The sequence below is a fragment of the Malurus melanocephalus genome, unplaced genomic scaffold, assembly GCF_030028575.1.
Source record: "Malurus melanocephalus ecotype Western Australia unplaced genomic scaffold, MMel_1.1 scaffold_539, whole genome shotgun sequence".
Lineage (NCBI taxonomy): Eukaryota > Metazoa > Chordata > Aves > Passeriformes > Maluridae > Malurus > Malurus melanocephalus.
The window spans coordinates 212,136-228,397 of NW_026623771.1; the positions used below are offsets into that span (position 1 = coordinate 212,136).

The window sequence follows — 16,262 nt, forward strand, 5'->3', positions numbered from 1 at the left end:
CCAAAAGAATTTTTATCTTGACAAAAAGAAAGGAAGAAAAAGTAAAAGATACAGTTATTTTGGGCCCGAGCTCTGCCTCTCCATACTGATGGGTGGGGACTGTTTGCCCATGAATGCACACACACTCAATTTGTCTTCCTTAGGTCATTCAAAAACACTGATCTGACCTGGCCAAAYTGCCTGGCCATTCTTGCCTTTCCTSGAAGCARAAATCTTGCAATCCCTGCAATATTCCAATCTTGCCCAGAAATTATATTTTAAAAATAGAAAAAGAGAATTAAATACCCATATTTATTCACATCTCTGTCCTACATAATGATTTTACTTATTTAACTTCAGGAAACAGCAAGAATTAGATGGAACATACAAAAGTAGGGCACTGCAAACAGCCTCAACTCACATTCTCTGTTTTCCAGCATGAAATATATGAAACAGCCTTATTTCTTAATGTGGTGCATCTTTCTCATTAATAAAGGATGAAAATGCTTTTCTGCATTATTTAACACATTCTATACATCCAACTGCATGTCCTTCAAAAGGCTCTTCTGTTCCTGACCTCTCTGGAGCAGCATTCAGGTAATTCGGTCAAAAAGGTGCTGAGCAGCAGATGCTGCAGTGCCTCTGAAGTGCAGCTTTACAGAATGAATTCAGTTTGGTCTGACTTGTCCTTAGAAACCTCCAGTGATGGATGGTGCAGCATGCCCAGGCAGCCTCCTCCCCTCCTCACACATCCTCGTAACAAGTTTTTTCTAATCTTGCTTTTCAGACTTTCTGCAAACACTGACAGTTGCTTCTCTGTGGATACAAGGAATGCCTAAGCACTGCCCTTGCAGCATCCTCCCCAACACCTACCCTCTAATTCATTGCAAGAAAATGTGACAAATGTTTTGTGTTGCTCATGATTTCTCTTCAGGGCTGTAACATCATCATGACTTTTTAACTGATGTAACATGGCACAAGATGAAAATCAAGCCTTTCATCTTACATCATCACAAAATCTCTGAAGTCCCAGCTCAGGAGAACAAACACCTCTCATTTGAGGCCCTGGAAACACTGAGGTTACCCTGAGGTTAACATTCTATACCTCGCAGTGGTTGGCTTTTTGCAGAACCCACACAAGTTCTTTTTCCACTTCCACGATAAAAAAATTTCCCTCCCTTAATGTATTTTCTGCCATGAGAATATCAAGGCTGTGCCTTGCCTTGSTGCCAGCCAGTTGCTCCCAAACCTTGCCATGCTGAGTGGCTGAGCTCCTAGGGGCCAACCCAGAGGCAGCACGAAGTCCTGCAGGAGCTCAGCTGGATGTACAGATGCTCCTTCCCTTAAAGCAAAGGTGCTGATGAGTTTTACCTTCAATTGGGGAAGCACCAGCCTGGGTTCTCCCAGAGCTCAGGACTCTTACCCTCTTGTTTTCCTTTCACCCCACAATAATGTTGTCTTTTGTTTTTGCCTCTTAATTGATTTTTGTGGCTTTTTTATTCACTACCATCTTGCAGAGGTCAGTCCATTTACACAAATCCTAATTTTTCTGCAGGTATAGAATTTAACTTAATAGCCTAATTAAGATGTCAATTCTTGACTTAGAGCTCCTATACAAATCACATAAAAAGCAAAGGCTGGAAATGTCCTAAGTCTGCAGGACTTACAGCCAAGATAACCAAACACAGTAGCACAAGTTATGGATTTCCTATCAAAATGAATGCAAATAACACAGAGCACAGAGATCTTCCGTATGCAAAGGTACACTGGTAATAACGGTTTAGACACAGAGTGTTAAAGTTAGTGGGGAAAAMCCCTCATTTTTTCCATGATATGCATAATAAATAAGTACCTTTAAAATTATCCTAATTTAAAAATAACCTAATCCTGTTTGCTACTGTTATTTTTAAAACACTTTTATTTCCCCTCTTTTCTCTCAAGTTATGACCAGTTATTTATACACCAACTTCTGCTTCTAGACAAAGTGTTTTGTCTAGAAATATTAATTAGAGATCAGCAATTTCCACTGATGTCATTACCACAACAAATCTCAAGGWAGAGTCTAGAAATGTGTTTCTTCTTTTTCAGAGGCATATACAGCTTTCAGAATGCCCTCTCACACCGAGTTCATATTGATTCAGACATCCTTCATTTCTCTGTATTATTTCTAAATCACAGAAATGATATCAAAGAAACGGAAAGCATCTGACTTTTATAACCAAAATAAATTCTGATTTAATGTACTCTTTCCAATACTTGGGCACAATAGGATACATGATTAGAGCATAGTGCAGCTAACAGTATACCCATCGTGCCTTGTTAACTGAGGATGCATGGTATAGACCCAGGWAAAATTCGAACTTTGTAGCTTTTGTGGGTTTAATTTAGACCCTTGGGGCTACATATGCATTGAAGTTTGGACACATAACACCYATTATTGTTCAAAGTGGTTGCACACACAATCAATGATGTTTAACAGAGAAAATGAAGTTTATCTGATTTCAGTTCTGATTTAAAAATAATCCTAGTTTAGCAAAAATGTTCTCAAAATGACAGACATTTGATTTTTGCTTTAAARGCAGGATTCTGAAAGAAACAGAGCTGTCTGACACTGAATAAAAAACTCCATAACACCACCAYCTAAGCACAGGGGAATTTTAACTGCAACAAGTAGGGCTGCTTATACCCACTGGGATAAGTATGTGTTCAAAAGCTTTCATGGATTGGGACCAGAACCCTGTAGAATCAACCCTGAAGACCTAATTTTGAGCACAGACACGTGTACAGATTTTAGGTGGGTTTTGTAAGAGAGAGTGTTATTAAATTTGTTTGACAGATCCCTATTTAAGATGCAGATTTACACACCAGATGCCTGCCTGAAGCTGAATATTTCAGGGGGRAAAAGAAAAATCAAACAAAATGGTTGGATCATTTCTGAGAAAAAACATAATTTGATCTGACATAACCTAATTTCTGAGGTTTTTAATTTGCAAACTTAAGCTGTATCCCCTCATACTTTTCCATGAGTAAAACACAGTAGAAGATACCTTAGTGCCCTATTTGTGCCCTGGGTGTATCATATGTGTGTTCATGCTACAGGTTGAAAACATCCACTATTTTAACATGCAAGAAGTATTACAGTTATGAAATTAAACTCTGTCAGTGAAAATACTTTTTTAGATTTACATATACAAATTTGATCTCCAGWATAATATGTATATATATTCACTGTTCCCCGTTAAGGAAGAGAGCAAACCACCTACTTTATGTAACATTAATTCATTAAGCCTAAAAATGCCTGGAGTTGTCTGATGCAAATAATACAAACAAACCTATGAAATGTGTTTTTTAATTAAAAGCCCACTTTTATGATCTGTCAATGTGAAATAAGCAGCGACCAGACTGTTAAGTATGACARTACCGAACTGGAACTTAGCCTGAGGCACAGATTTCCCCCTTATCTGCATGCTTTATGCGCTGCACTGGACAGAAAGGAAATGAGAGTCAACCTTYCAAACCAAACCCACAGGGGACCTGGAAGAATCTCTGGCATATCAGGGGGCTCCCTCTGATGAGATGTTACACCAGAATAATGAAGAATTCTGCTCTATTTGCATTCAATAGAAATAGACAGTAACTCTGTAGCAATTACTTCACACGAGTCAATGTTCTGGTATCCTACAAAAATCTTGCAAAACCCAGCAAATGCTGAGAAAGGCGAGCTGTATGCAGGTCAGCCCCCTGCAAGGGTCTGCCTAATTTGGCTCAYTATCAATTAAATAATTCCTTTTTTTTGCTGCCAGATCCGCTCAAAACGGATTCGTTAGTGGCAGCGTTTGTTTCAATGAGCTTGGGCTGCAGTGTGAACTTCTGCAGCATTCCCTGAAAGGCAGGGGGTGATTTTCTGGCTATGGCAATGGTGCTTTTGACTCGAGGTGGAGAAGGAACAGACTCTGCCAGGCTCTGCTGGTAGGTGCACACACACTCAACACACAGACAACAGGAAATGCTTCACCTTGCCATGCATGAGAAGGCGTATGGTAAGCGTGACATTGAGACCTCCTTCAGACACTTTTCCGTCCTTCGTGTTCATCCTGGCCTTGTATCTTCAATACTTGAAAGTATCTTCGTTTTTCTTTTTTTTTTTTTCTTCTATTCACTTAATCAACCTACAAAAAGAGAGGAAGAAAAAGAAAAAGTACCATTGAGTGGCCGAAGCTACTCTGAACTGAGAATATCATGTTGTACAAACCAATTAACATTCTTTCCTTTGATTTTCTGGACTACAGTTTAACGCTGAAAAGGCTCCTTTGATTATTATCCCTCCCCATCTAACTCTTCAACCCTTCACCAATTACAAGATAAACTCTCTTTTGAAACCTTTGAAATTTTCTTAACTTCCTGTATTTCAAAGTTGAAAGTAAAGAGCACAGCAGAGTTAAAGCAATGCTTTCTTCTGAAGAGCACTTTGTTAAACTCTGCAGTGTGTATATCCTCTATACATATATTTATACAAACATTTTTTTACACATGCCTGGTGCTGTTTTCACTTCTCTCCTTGTTACTACCTCTTTCTTTTTGCTCTTACAGAAGAGATATTTTTGTTTTCTCTCCAGCTAGAGAGAAATTAATTCTGAGCCTAAACACTGATCCCTGCCAGCAACAGYGGATGACACATTATCAAAGACATCTGAATAACTAAGAGCCACTTGCTGTTGTAAATCTGGGCACTGTCTGACTTTGTTTTTGTCTATGAGGCCCAGAGGTGGCTCAGTCCCTCAAAGGCCAAAGCTGAGCTTCAGCCCTAAGTGATACAAAGATTTTTCTTAATTCCTAATGACAAATTGCAGATTTTCAGTCATTTACAAAGCCATAAATATCCTAAAATGCTAATGAAAGCTGCAAGGGCTGGCTTTGAAGGGATAAACAAGATGCATTATGAGTTTATTAATGCAAGGACATTTATCAGCACAAACAAAAATATGGGCAGGAAGGAATATTACCAAGGGCAGGCAAATTCCATAGTAGAAAAGGCTTAGCGACTCCTTATTTAGTTTCGTCCTTTTCAGGCTTATCTTACAGAATATAAAACCCTCAAACAGACACCTTGCCTTTCAGTAACCATCCCTTTTTGTCACCCATCCTCTATAACAACCCTATTAGCTTTGTATCTTAGGGCTTCCCAAAAATTTGCCTTGCACTATGTGTAAATAGGACACTGCCTAATGAGTACTCCTAGGGACACCCATTTTGTGTTTCAGAGTGTACAACAGTGTTTCACTGTCGTGGCAGGCTGCTGTCCCCTTGCCAAGACTACTCAGGMWTGGGACGAAACAATTGGAATGGCCYATGGGATCGTTCTCCTAAAAACGCTGGAGGGAAGTGTCATGAGGCTGATTAAGCTCTGTCCTAAAAGCCACTAAGCACTTGACTAGGCCAAAGTAAAGCCCACCTTGGTCAAACTATGTTATGTGTGGGAGAAGTAAACAGCAATTCTTAAAGAAAAAGCACAAGAGATGTGTGGAATGATTCCTGATGGACTTGCTGAGCTGCCAGAAATCAGCGATTCACGGTGTCCTGGGAGACTGCCTCCAGACCCGCATTTTCCAGAGCCATTGGTGGACCACTCCTCTATGAATCTGCCTCATGTCTTCTTGAATCCATGAATCTGGTCTCCAAAAGTGGTGCCCTCACAGATTTATTATTAGTGTGGAAAAAGGTSCTCGACTCTCTCTGGCTTAAATTTGTTCACTGAAATTTCCCCATGTTACACATTTTGTCCAGTGYGTATTATCTGAAGACTCTCCCAGCAAGTCAATCTGCTGAAGCTGAAACTTMTTATTTCAGCCAGGGTCTGCAAGTGGCCACACTGCTCCTGATGTTTCTGCCCCTGGGAAATACACTGGAAGACGCAGAGTTTTCCCTCAAGCCTCTTCTAGGGTCACAGAGAGCCTCTGTGCCTTCAGTGACTGCAAGAGTAAGTGGCAGACATCCGTAAGGAGCGATGAAGAGTGAGAAAGAGCAACTTCTCTTTCCACCTTCCTGATTTTCCCTAACCCAGCATGGACTCATTGTATTTTACCCCATATGCTCCACCATCCAGACCACAGCTGCTGACATAAATCCATTGATCCCACATTTCTAGGTTTATCACTTACATTATATACTACCTATCCCAATGGAAGAATAGAGATAAGAAGCCAAGTGCCTGGGTAAGAAGGCAGAAAACAGAAGCAGCCTGACCATGTCTCTGATACAGCATGAATGTAAGAAGGTGAGAGGAAAATGTTCCAAGGCAGATTCTAGGGAATGSCAGAAGAAGGTATCGGCTGTACTCTGCTTCTTTAAGGTTAGACCAGGATTCAGGGGAAAGTCTGCAACTGGATGACCATGACAGTCCCTTCTGACAAGTTCAGAGCATGGAGTAGAGGAGATGATTGTGGTTGTTCCCAGACTGAGAAAGGGAATGGTCTCATGCTGCTGAYCTGCTCCTTGATGAGGGAAATGTCCTGGCTCGCACAGCCCAGCATTTTTTGCTCTTCAAAGATAACTCAACCAAACCCCAAATGCCAAACAGGAGCACTTTGGTAGACTAGACCTTGGTATTCTAGACTTTATAGGAGCAACACCGCATCTGAAACCTCTAGAAACTGATGGCAGCTTTAGGGCATGCTTGAAAGATTTCAGGAACAGCTGTGTTTCAAGTAGAAGCAAGGTATGGAAGATCTCTGTTGATCAAAATTCAGTGATGAAGGTACAGCTGTGTTTCTAATGAGATGTAWTCCCATGTAGGAAAAATAATCCCAGACTAGAAACAGGTTTACAGTTACCGTGGCCTTTTACTACTGGGATGCTACAACATCACTTTGCAAAAAAAATTGGAGGAAAGTCTCTACCCCAATATCAAACCAATCCCCACCCAAGCCTGACCTTTTCCAGATAAAACCTGAAAAAAAATCAGTAAAAAAGACTAACATCTTTTGGGTTATTAAAAAAAAAAAAAAACAGAGGTTAGAAATGAAATTCTACCATAAATACTGTTAAAAACATCCCTGCTATCTGATTTTATGAAGGATTTTGTCACTGTCCCTCCTCCCGACAAGTTTAAATTTTGGCACCTGGTACTGAGAAGCAGAACAGATGTCTGGGGGAGGGCTGAGTGTGTGTGCCTGCAAGGAGTTAGGCAGCTGTGTGAGATACAAAAGGAATTAATTCAAAAAGGCAGTCTCACGTGCTAAGAAAGGGTATGTAAACCTATACATACACCATGAACAGAGAAGACTTTTTATTATGCCAGGTTATTTACATCTGCCTCAGTTGTCCTGAGAGTGTGAGTTTTCTGTGTAAAACATTTACATCTTTACAAAGTAAACCTACAGCACTGTTAATGACCTGGGTATTTTGGTTTTAAAGACAGATTAAAATAAAATGCATTGTTGTACTTCATTACTTTYAAGTAATTAAAGCAAATTTTTCTGCAGACAACATTGCAAACATGCTGATCTCTATCTCTGGGTGCATGCAGATGTCAGATCATGCACAAGGTAAAGAATGGTTCCCTCCACAAAGCCTCCTATCAGACAGCAAGACATCCCTGTATTTATAAACCTACTGCTGTCATATGCAAGCGCATCGTGAATATTTAATCAGTAAAATAATTTCCCTCTCCTTTGCAAAATCAGCATTTTGAACAATTTACTATGTTCCTGCCTTGTGTGTGCCTCTCTGCAAGCAAACAGGAGGCTGAACACAGAAGACTCCTTTCTCAAAGTGTGTGTGGTGAGGTCCTACCCTGGGGCTGGGCGAATTGAGTCTCAGACTGAAAAAAAAATCAGCGTGTCACACTTTTCCTGATGCCAGAAGAAAGTCGGGGGCCTCCACAGGTGAGCAGAGAGTTCTGTGCAGGGAGACAGTGGCATGGCTAGATGTTAGGAGTGAGGCTATATGCATTTTAGCCTGCCTTCGGCAGAGAGCTAGCAGCGACAGGACGACAGCTGGACAACATCCTCTTTCTGACCTTGGGACTCTGGACCAGAATGCACAAAATCCAAGATCTGGGGCTCTGCAGCTCCAGGTAGCAAGCAAAAAATATCATGCCCACAGAACAAAGGAAAGTAGCTCGCATCAAATAGTTCCCAGCAAACTGTGGATCTTTGCTTCCTTTGAGGCTTTTCTACTGTCCTATAGACATTTTCACTGCTGTGTATCATGTAAGAAGCAAACATTTTTCTTCATTTTTCTTTCTCCTCAGAWAAAAACATCTCAATGCATTTTAAAAACTACAACCTTATTAAAACTTTAACAAAATGGATGTGGAGTCTTATGCAAATATCTTTTATATTTAAGTATGTGTTTCTATACATTCTTAATATTAACTATCACAAGCTGGCATAAAACCACATGTCCTATATGTTCAATATTCATTACATACAATTTTCTAACATGGGTTTTCTGTAACTGTGGGTAGATTAAGCGAATAAAACAATAAGCAGCTAAGCCACATGATCATCAGACTACTACAAAACCCCAACACAGTTCCTTAGGGATTTCAGTGAATTAATAAAAGCTATAAGATGAACTATACAGCTGAAGGGCAGTGTCACAACCCCCACACATGCACACACATGGAGGTTATGAATCCTCGTGRCTGAGGAGATAGTGTGAGATGGCTGCCTGAAGCCTGAGATGGGGAAAGTCAACCTCAACCTCATGACCCCCTTTCTTCCTACCCCTCAAGCCTACTAATTTYCTCCAAGAAAATAAGGCAGACCATTGCAGAGAAAACGGCTGCACAGTGCTTTAAAAAAGAGATATAGGTTAAGGTGACCACTTCGGGCACGCAGGATAAGAAAGCAGCAGGCAGTGGTGCCAAAGATGAATAAAATCAACATAGTACCAAGGTAGACATCAGGCAACTGATCTCTGAGTTTAAAGCCCGAATAAATTATTTGGCATCTGTGAATCTGCCAAGAAAGCTACTCATCTTGAAGGTCCAGAGCGATGCAAGGGAGGAGGGAGAGAAAGAGAGCATGTACAGGGTGAAATGGGTGGAGCTGCACAGTCACAGAGATGTGCTGGAAAGCAAAGAGATGCAGCRAGAAGAAGAAAGGCAGGGAGAAAGAGAGAAAGGAAGCTTTAGATGGCTGGTAACAGGAGCAATGCAAGAAAAATCAATGAGGAAGCAAAAACCACCTGGAAATACTAAAGGAGGAAGCCTGCCCTGCTATGTGAAATCTTGATTATATGGTTGTTAAATCTGAGCTGCTGGGAAAGAGGAAACTGGCCAGAGAACCCTGCAAAGCATTCCCTGTGCTTGGGCCTCAAAAMTTCTTGAACCTAATTACGATGCTTCATTAGCACCAAGAGAAAAATGTAATTATGAAGAAAGSAAGAAGAATCTACTGGTGAAATTCAAAAGAACAAATTCCACCTGTTTCACCAGAAGAAAAGAAAAATAACAAACATACAAGAATGGGGAAATTGTAGTGACTGACATTCAGAAGTCACTTCTAATATACATGAGGACACAAATCCAGTCATATAGTTTCCGTGTATCTGTAGCTTTAGAAAAAGGTAGATTCTATAAGGGAGACATAAGAACATCCAGTCTCTCACAGTAAATAAATAATTTTTGTAATATGTGGAAACATCCCAAAGRAGGGGTAGCCAGTCAGGTATCAAGCCAAAGGCATGGGGACAGGGAAAGGTGGGATGAAAAAGGAGACTAGCCATGAGCAGAGTAACRTGAAGATGAACAGATTTATCATGAGTTTTGAAGAACTGGAAGTTGGACAGTAACACACTAATATAATGAAGAAATAGTTCAAAGTTTCATCTATTGTGCAATAAAAAAAAAAAAAAGAAAAAAAAAAAAAAAAAAACCACAAAACCAAAAACAAAACAACCAAACAAAAAAAATAAAACTCAAAAAAAGACAGCAAGAGTGAATAAAAAAGAACAGAGAAAACTGAAACACAGGAAGCCCTGAAAAGGCTGTAGCTAAGTCCTCTTGATCAGAAGACTCCAGGTAGAGGGAGACCTCCCAGGAACTGGAAGAAACACACTGCCAGGGATCATGATAAGAAGAAATAACCTGTGCTTTCAGCAGAGCACAGTTCTTCGGAGGCAGATTTATGCAACTTACATGATTTTAGTCTTTCATTTAAACTRGAGGGAATACAGGAAGGGATAAGGAACATAAGAAAATTACCACTGCACAAGAATAGATGACATTATCAGTAGAAATCGACACATCTGACCATACAGTAAGGCTTGAAATGAAAAGTAAGTTGTTTGCCACAGAAAGGTTCACGCTATCAAACAAGGAAATAACTACTCTGCTTTCAAGCTCTTTGATAAACTAGGCAGCTATTATCTATGGCTTTTCACTTGACAGTAACATCTCTGGATGTTAAAGGACTAAACAATATAATTACCCAGAAAAACACTGGCAAAAGTTACCCCCACTCCCTAAAGCCAACAATCGCAACTCTAGGTGAAATCCAGAGCAAAACAGCTCAGCTCCAGTTGGATGAATTTGTTTCAAGGAACTTTTTTTTTAGAAATGATGAAAAGGGATAATGATCAGACAATATTTACTGTCTCAGCTGAAGCAAAAGAAGACAACTGGATACTTGCTAAACATATACTTCTTCAGTATCTGTGTCAGCTGAAGGATAAAAACGTCCCCTGTTACCAAACCATATAGTTGTGAGGTTTACTAAGAACAAAAAGCTCAGAGGAAGCCCACAATAACATAACAGTAATAATAATGACAACTCTTCAAAGGGTTTATCTTCCAATAAAAACCACTTGCAAAAGAAAAAATCAGACTTTGGAGCACTCCAGTTTTACACAGAAGCCTCACCAAGACAACATGATTAAAGAACAATAGCTGAAGAAGCAGGTGCAGTATCGACCTTCCTACTTTATCAGTTCCATCTCCCAAATTACTAGAGAGGACTCTACACAAAGGAATAAGATTATACATTTTATTCACATCCTCACAATTTATATTCTCAAAATAGACTTAATGCTAATCTCTAACTCTTCCATGAAGAGAACAGGATCTGCAGAACCTGACTCCCTTAAATTGTGGTATCATGGCCCATTTTAAGTAGGGGGATACTTGATATGAATCCAAAAATCCAGAAATGAGAAAATTAATTCTTCATGTTACCAGAACAATGCATGTGTCAGTTGGCAAACAGTTCAACAACGAAATTTAAAGAAACACTAGAGAGAAGAAGGATTCAAGAAATTAATAAATTACACGCTCAAAGAGATATAAATAACAACTAATAAAARTAAGCTGAATATGTGCCACTAAGAGAACAGTAATTGAGTACACAAACAGCTAGATAAAATACATGTTTGTACAATAYTATTTGGTACAATATTAGCTCCAAAGTCAAAGGGGATTAAAGAGCAATACATTATTCCACCAGTTAACAGCTACTAACTAAAGGCAGTTACACAGCTTAGTAAGTCCTGTGCTCCTTTACTAATTATTGTAAAAATCTCCTTATCTCTTATATGCTAAGATCTGTAGTTGCTACAGATAGTTGGAAGTAGTATTTTTGCCAAAGAAAAATGATGGGGAAACTGATGGGGAAAGAACAGGATGAAAAAAAYAACAGAACAACTTTTAAAGGCAATAGAAAGCATAAAAACTGGCAAGACTCCAGAATGCTGCCTTTTGAATGTAATTTTATGAAGTATGTGAAGTGACACTAGTTTTTCCTTGATATGTTTAATGGTATCTTGCCARAGGAAGAATCTGTCTTATCTATAGAAAAAGCTGCCTTGTGCTCTCCCTGCAGCTGCTTTTGTGCTCTCCCTAAAAATGCCCTCACCCTATACAACTGACATCTCATTTGCTGAAGATCACTACATGTCAAATAATCTTCGAAGAGAATAGCAAAAGAATTGAGACTTATTTTTTCTCTTCTCAACTGATGAATGTTTACTTGCTGAACTTGATGTAGATGAGTCCTGCTCTTAAAATGGACCACTTTCCCTCATGCTAGTCAATAAGCATATGCTTCAGGCAATTACACTGGTTATTCCCTTTTTGATTTATTAAAGGAAGTAAACAGCAACATATTTATTGACTCTTCTACTTATAATGTTTTTTCATAAAGCTGTTTGAATAAATAATATGATATTGTGAATTTATTACAGGAAGAAAAATCACAGAAGCACAATAAAGACTATTGTCTTGTTCACAAATTTTCTAGTATCAATATTTAATGACAAATTACTTATTTAACATAAATTAATGTCAAAATATTATTCTGTGTGTGAATAGACAGCTACACACTGCCAAAATATCAAAAGTTACCCCATTAGAAAGCAACACAAAGCCAAACAGGTAATAAATACTATCAAATATTTGTAAATCAATTATCAGGAAATCTAGAAAAGCTACACAATGRCATTCAGCAAGTGCCAAACAGATCTGGGATCCGAGGGACATAAGTAATTTTCAGGCAATGGAAAATACAGTGATTCTTTTGTCAAAGGTATCTTCCATCTTTCCAATTTTYCCCCCTTCTTTCTACAAGTATTCTGGAAAGAATTATCCTGGCAGGAATGCAGAGAGCAGTTTTACAATTCCCCATGAATTAAAAACCAGCAGTGGAGTGAGCCTGTCAATACTTTGCACAAACACARTAGCCAACTAGCACTTCTGCCTAAGTGCAAAAGCCAGACAGATAAAAGCTCTTGTAGACCGAAGATGACATGTCGGACTAATGCCATATAAGTGCTTCCACAAGTAAGACAGTTTCTATAAATACTATAAATTACTCTGTACAAATATTCTCCTGGAGGATTCAAGGATGAGTTCAGGAGGACAGAGCAGAAAGTGCTTTCTTTCCTTTGATAGTGGCAGCAGTGAACATCAGGAAGACAATTTATGCATGTGGTGGACCAGTTATTTAACAAAGAATCTAAAGCTCCAATCATGACTTTAAGCACAAAATCAGCTTTACCTGCCACTTTACCCTGTGGATCCAAACCTTCAAGTAAAGTACCATGTTTCTCAGACCTCTAGGATTTTTTATGTTGCTTGTTTCAAACTGAAATTTTGCCTTACTTGCTTATGTTTGAYTAAGAAACAGACACGCCAATTAACTTGGATTAATCATTCTCTATAGTGTGAGATAATAAATCTAATAAAGAAATGCACATGTGAATCACAGGGAAGGTGGGAAGAAATTGTACAGACCACCACCACAACGAGTAGCATAGTAGTCTGTCCAGCAGACAGTTGCTTGTATGAATGGCCCACCATATAAGAGATTTTTGGCCCACACCTATTCCTGGAAAAACCTTACATTCGGATGACCTAAATATTGTGAATGTGTGATACATTTGTTAAATAATGTCTGCCCCCTAAAGTCAAATGCATGACTTTGACACTTCCTCAACTAAATATTTTCATTTTGAAATAGTGTTTAAATTGTAATTTACCTTAATATAATTTAAAACAAAGAAAGCAACAGCTTAACTTGTTGATTTAAAAATAAATGTACTTGCACTAAATGAAAGAGTCAACTCTAAACAGATGTTCTCTTTCCTATTTTTCAAAATGTGTGAGAGAACAGAGAAATTGTTCAGATGGTCTATTTCCAACATATTTAAAGTAAGATTAATGTACATACATAAAAAGATACATTTCAACATTGTATGTATATATGCATAGAATATGGTTAAATGCTGAGAAGCAAGTAAGGTATATTTTTTTACATGACAGATGTGGACTAATTTTAAAACATTATGCACCACATTGCTGGGATGTAATCTAATAAGCAARTATTAGGAATAGAATGATTTTTTAAATAAGATTTTTATCTTAAGTAAAAACAGTCTCACAGACACAAGAGATTTGCAATTTTCTCTGCCAGTACATACCRGAGTACAGACAGCTTCTTATTGAGCAAAGAAAAAATTCCCCAAATCAGAAGAATAGTCAAGAAAATACAGAATCTTCTTTAATAGAAAACATTAACCCATCAAGTATGTTCCCACTGGGCACAAAACAAACAGATATTTAAATATATTTGGGGTTTTATATTTCCATCAGTGTTGAAATTATATCTGTCCTAGACTATATCTTTGTCCAACCTATTTGTAAATTAAATGTTTTCTAGATATATCTCATTTGATAAACATGAGTCAGTTGTTTCACTCAAATCACAMACATGGTTGTTGGTTAGTGAAATGAGGCTAATAACAATACTGATACATTTCACTTAATTAAACATAAAAATATTATATATTGATCTAATTGAATTTCCGACACAAACAAGCAGAAATACCCCTTTTGTCATCACCTTAATTACGTTATTTATAAGGCTGGGATTTGAAAATCCATTCAAGCTACCCAGATGAATAAAATACTTATTTAAGGAAAGGGAAATTCACACAGCATCTCAGAAAGGGAAGAGRATGAGCTGCCATCCTTCTGTTGCAAGGGGATGGGTACCAGCCTCTGAAGTGTGAGTMAGTCCACAGTGACAGTCTCTCCTGCTACACCTCACTTATGCTTGCTTGAGGCAAAGATGGAATTGTCAGAGAAAGTGGTCCGACAGTAGCACAGMTGTAAAAGCTGTAAATATGGCTGAGCGCTGCAAAGACTTCCATCATTCATGGGGATAAAAGGAGAAAACAAAAGGCAAGGTTGCAATGTCCTGCCAGAGTGYTGGAATTATTGCCCTCAAAAGCCACAACCTGAATATTTAAGTTCTCAGCCACTGATGTCAAAACATACAGCATATGTATGTAAACTCAGGACTATGCAATAGGTGAAGAAACCTAAGTGCCAGAGCCTCATTTGAAAAAAGATTTAACAAAAAAACCCCAACCCAATAAAAAAACCAAAACCCAACCCACAATAAATGACTCTTTTATGGGCAGTCAATACTCAAGAGTAAAGAGCCAAACAGATGCCAAGATTTAAGCCATTTAAATCAATATTTTTGTCACTGATTTAAACCAGGAGAATCTTTAAAACTCAAAAGCCATTCTAACTAATGGAAGTACTGAAAACCAAAGAAAAACAAAAATAATCTATTAGGGACTTCAAAGTACCAGTTGTAAAGTGAGCCACTATATCTTGCTCTAGTACTGCATATGGCYCTAGCCATGCATTTGTTATTTCTGTGGAACCTTTAGAAAGGAAAGGGCCTATTTTTGAATRAACAACTCATTTGCTTCACCAAGCTGCTCAGCTGAAACAGTGCTTCATGAAGTGTCTGTCCTCTTGTCCAACCTTCAGTCCCTTTCTGTACAAGAATGCATACACATGTACCTGTATATATGTGCACGAACGTACAGAAGCTTCCCAAATGCTTTCAACATTTTTAAGAGATAGGGCAATGTCAAAGTTTCAGGTTCACACAAGTTTCATGGAGACACGGACTAAGCAGAGGCGCAAGGTCATGGTTCACATGCAGACCACTGGGARTCTCTTCTCCCAGTGATAATTTTGAGTGAGCAATGCAGGAGAAGGGGACTCTGAAACTGAACTAATACAATCAATACAAATTCCCCAGATTTGTAAAAATKCCCAACAAAAGATGCTTTATTTAAGCAGACACAGGACACACATTCCATTTTTTTTTTTTTGCTCAGCGGCTCCAGTAGCTTTGTGGGTAATACACAATCCCATTACCTTTAACAGAGTTTCATGGYTATAACCAGATGTGTAATTTGGTGCTCTATGTTCTTTATGAAAACAGGACAGGACCTTTGCTAATGTCAATGATTTGACGGTGCCCTTACCTTCCCACATTTGCTTGGGACCACAAAATGACCCATTTGTTCATTCAAGAGAAAAAAGTAAAGATCAAGAGAAGGTAATTGGTCACCTATTGCAGAAATGTCAGAGATGTACTGTGGAATGGGTTACTACTAAAGAAATAAATAAATACCTTCCCCAAAGTTTAAAAAAAAAAAAAAAAATCGTTACTACAGTTTTGGTAGTATCTGCATCAATAACTAGAAGAGGGTATTAGCATCACAGTAATGACTGCAGACATTAAAAAMCAGAAGAACTCAAATAGGAGGAGAAAGATAATAACCCCAAAAGTAACACAGTGAAAAACAAAGGTGGTAATAAATCTACGATACAAGTAATACATTTCCAATAYAAATACAACCACTGGGAAACTCAGTTCTTAAAAATTAGTCACATCAGGAAAGCTCTGATGATACAAAAGACCTGGGAATGCCCAGGATACAAATTAAAGGTTGAAAACTTGTACTTGGGGGAGGGG

The 16,262-nt window shown here is 38.5% G+C and overlaps 1 protein-coding gene across 9 annotated transcripts in view; it reads right to left on the bottom strand.

The window, feature by feature from the left end:
- LOC130582917 (poly(rC)-binding protein 3-like) overlaps positions 1–16,262 on the bottom strand; it is a 283,354-nt gene that overhangs the window by 45,668 nt on the left and 221,424 nt on the right. For all 9 annotated transcript variants that reach the window (XM_057381899.1, XM_057381898.1, XM_057381893.1 and 6 more), the window contains one exon: positions 3,995–4,148. In XM_057381899.1, coding sequence (XP_057237882.1) covers positions 3,995–4,072 — 78 coding nt within the window. In that variant the 5' untranslated portion in view covers positions 4,073–4,148. The remainder of the gene's footprint in view (positions 1–3,994; positions 4,149–16,262) is intronic.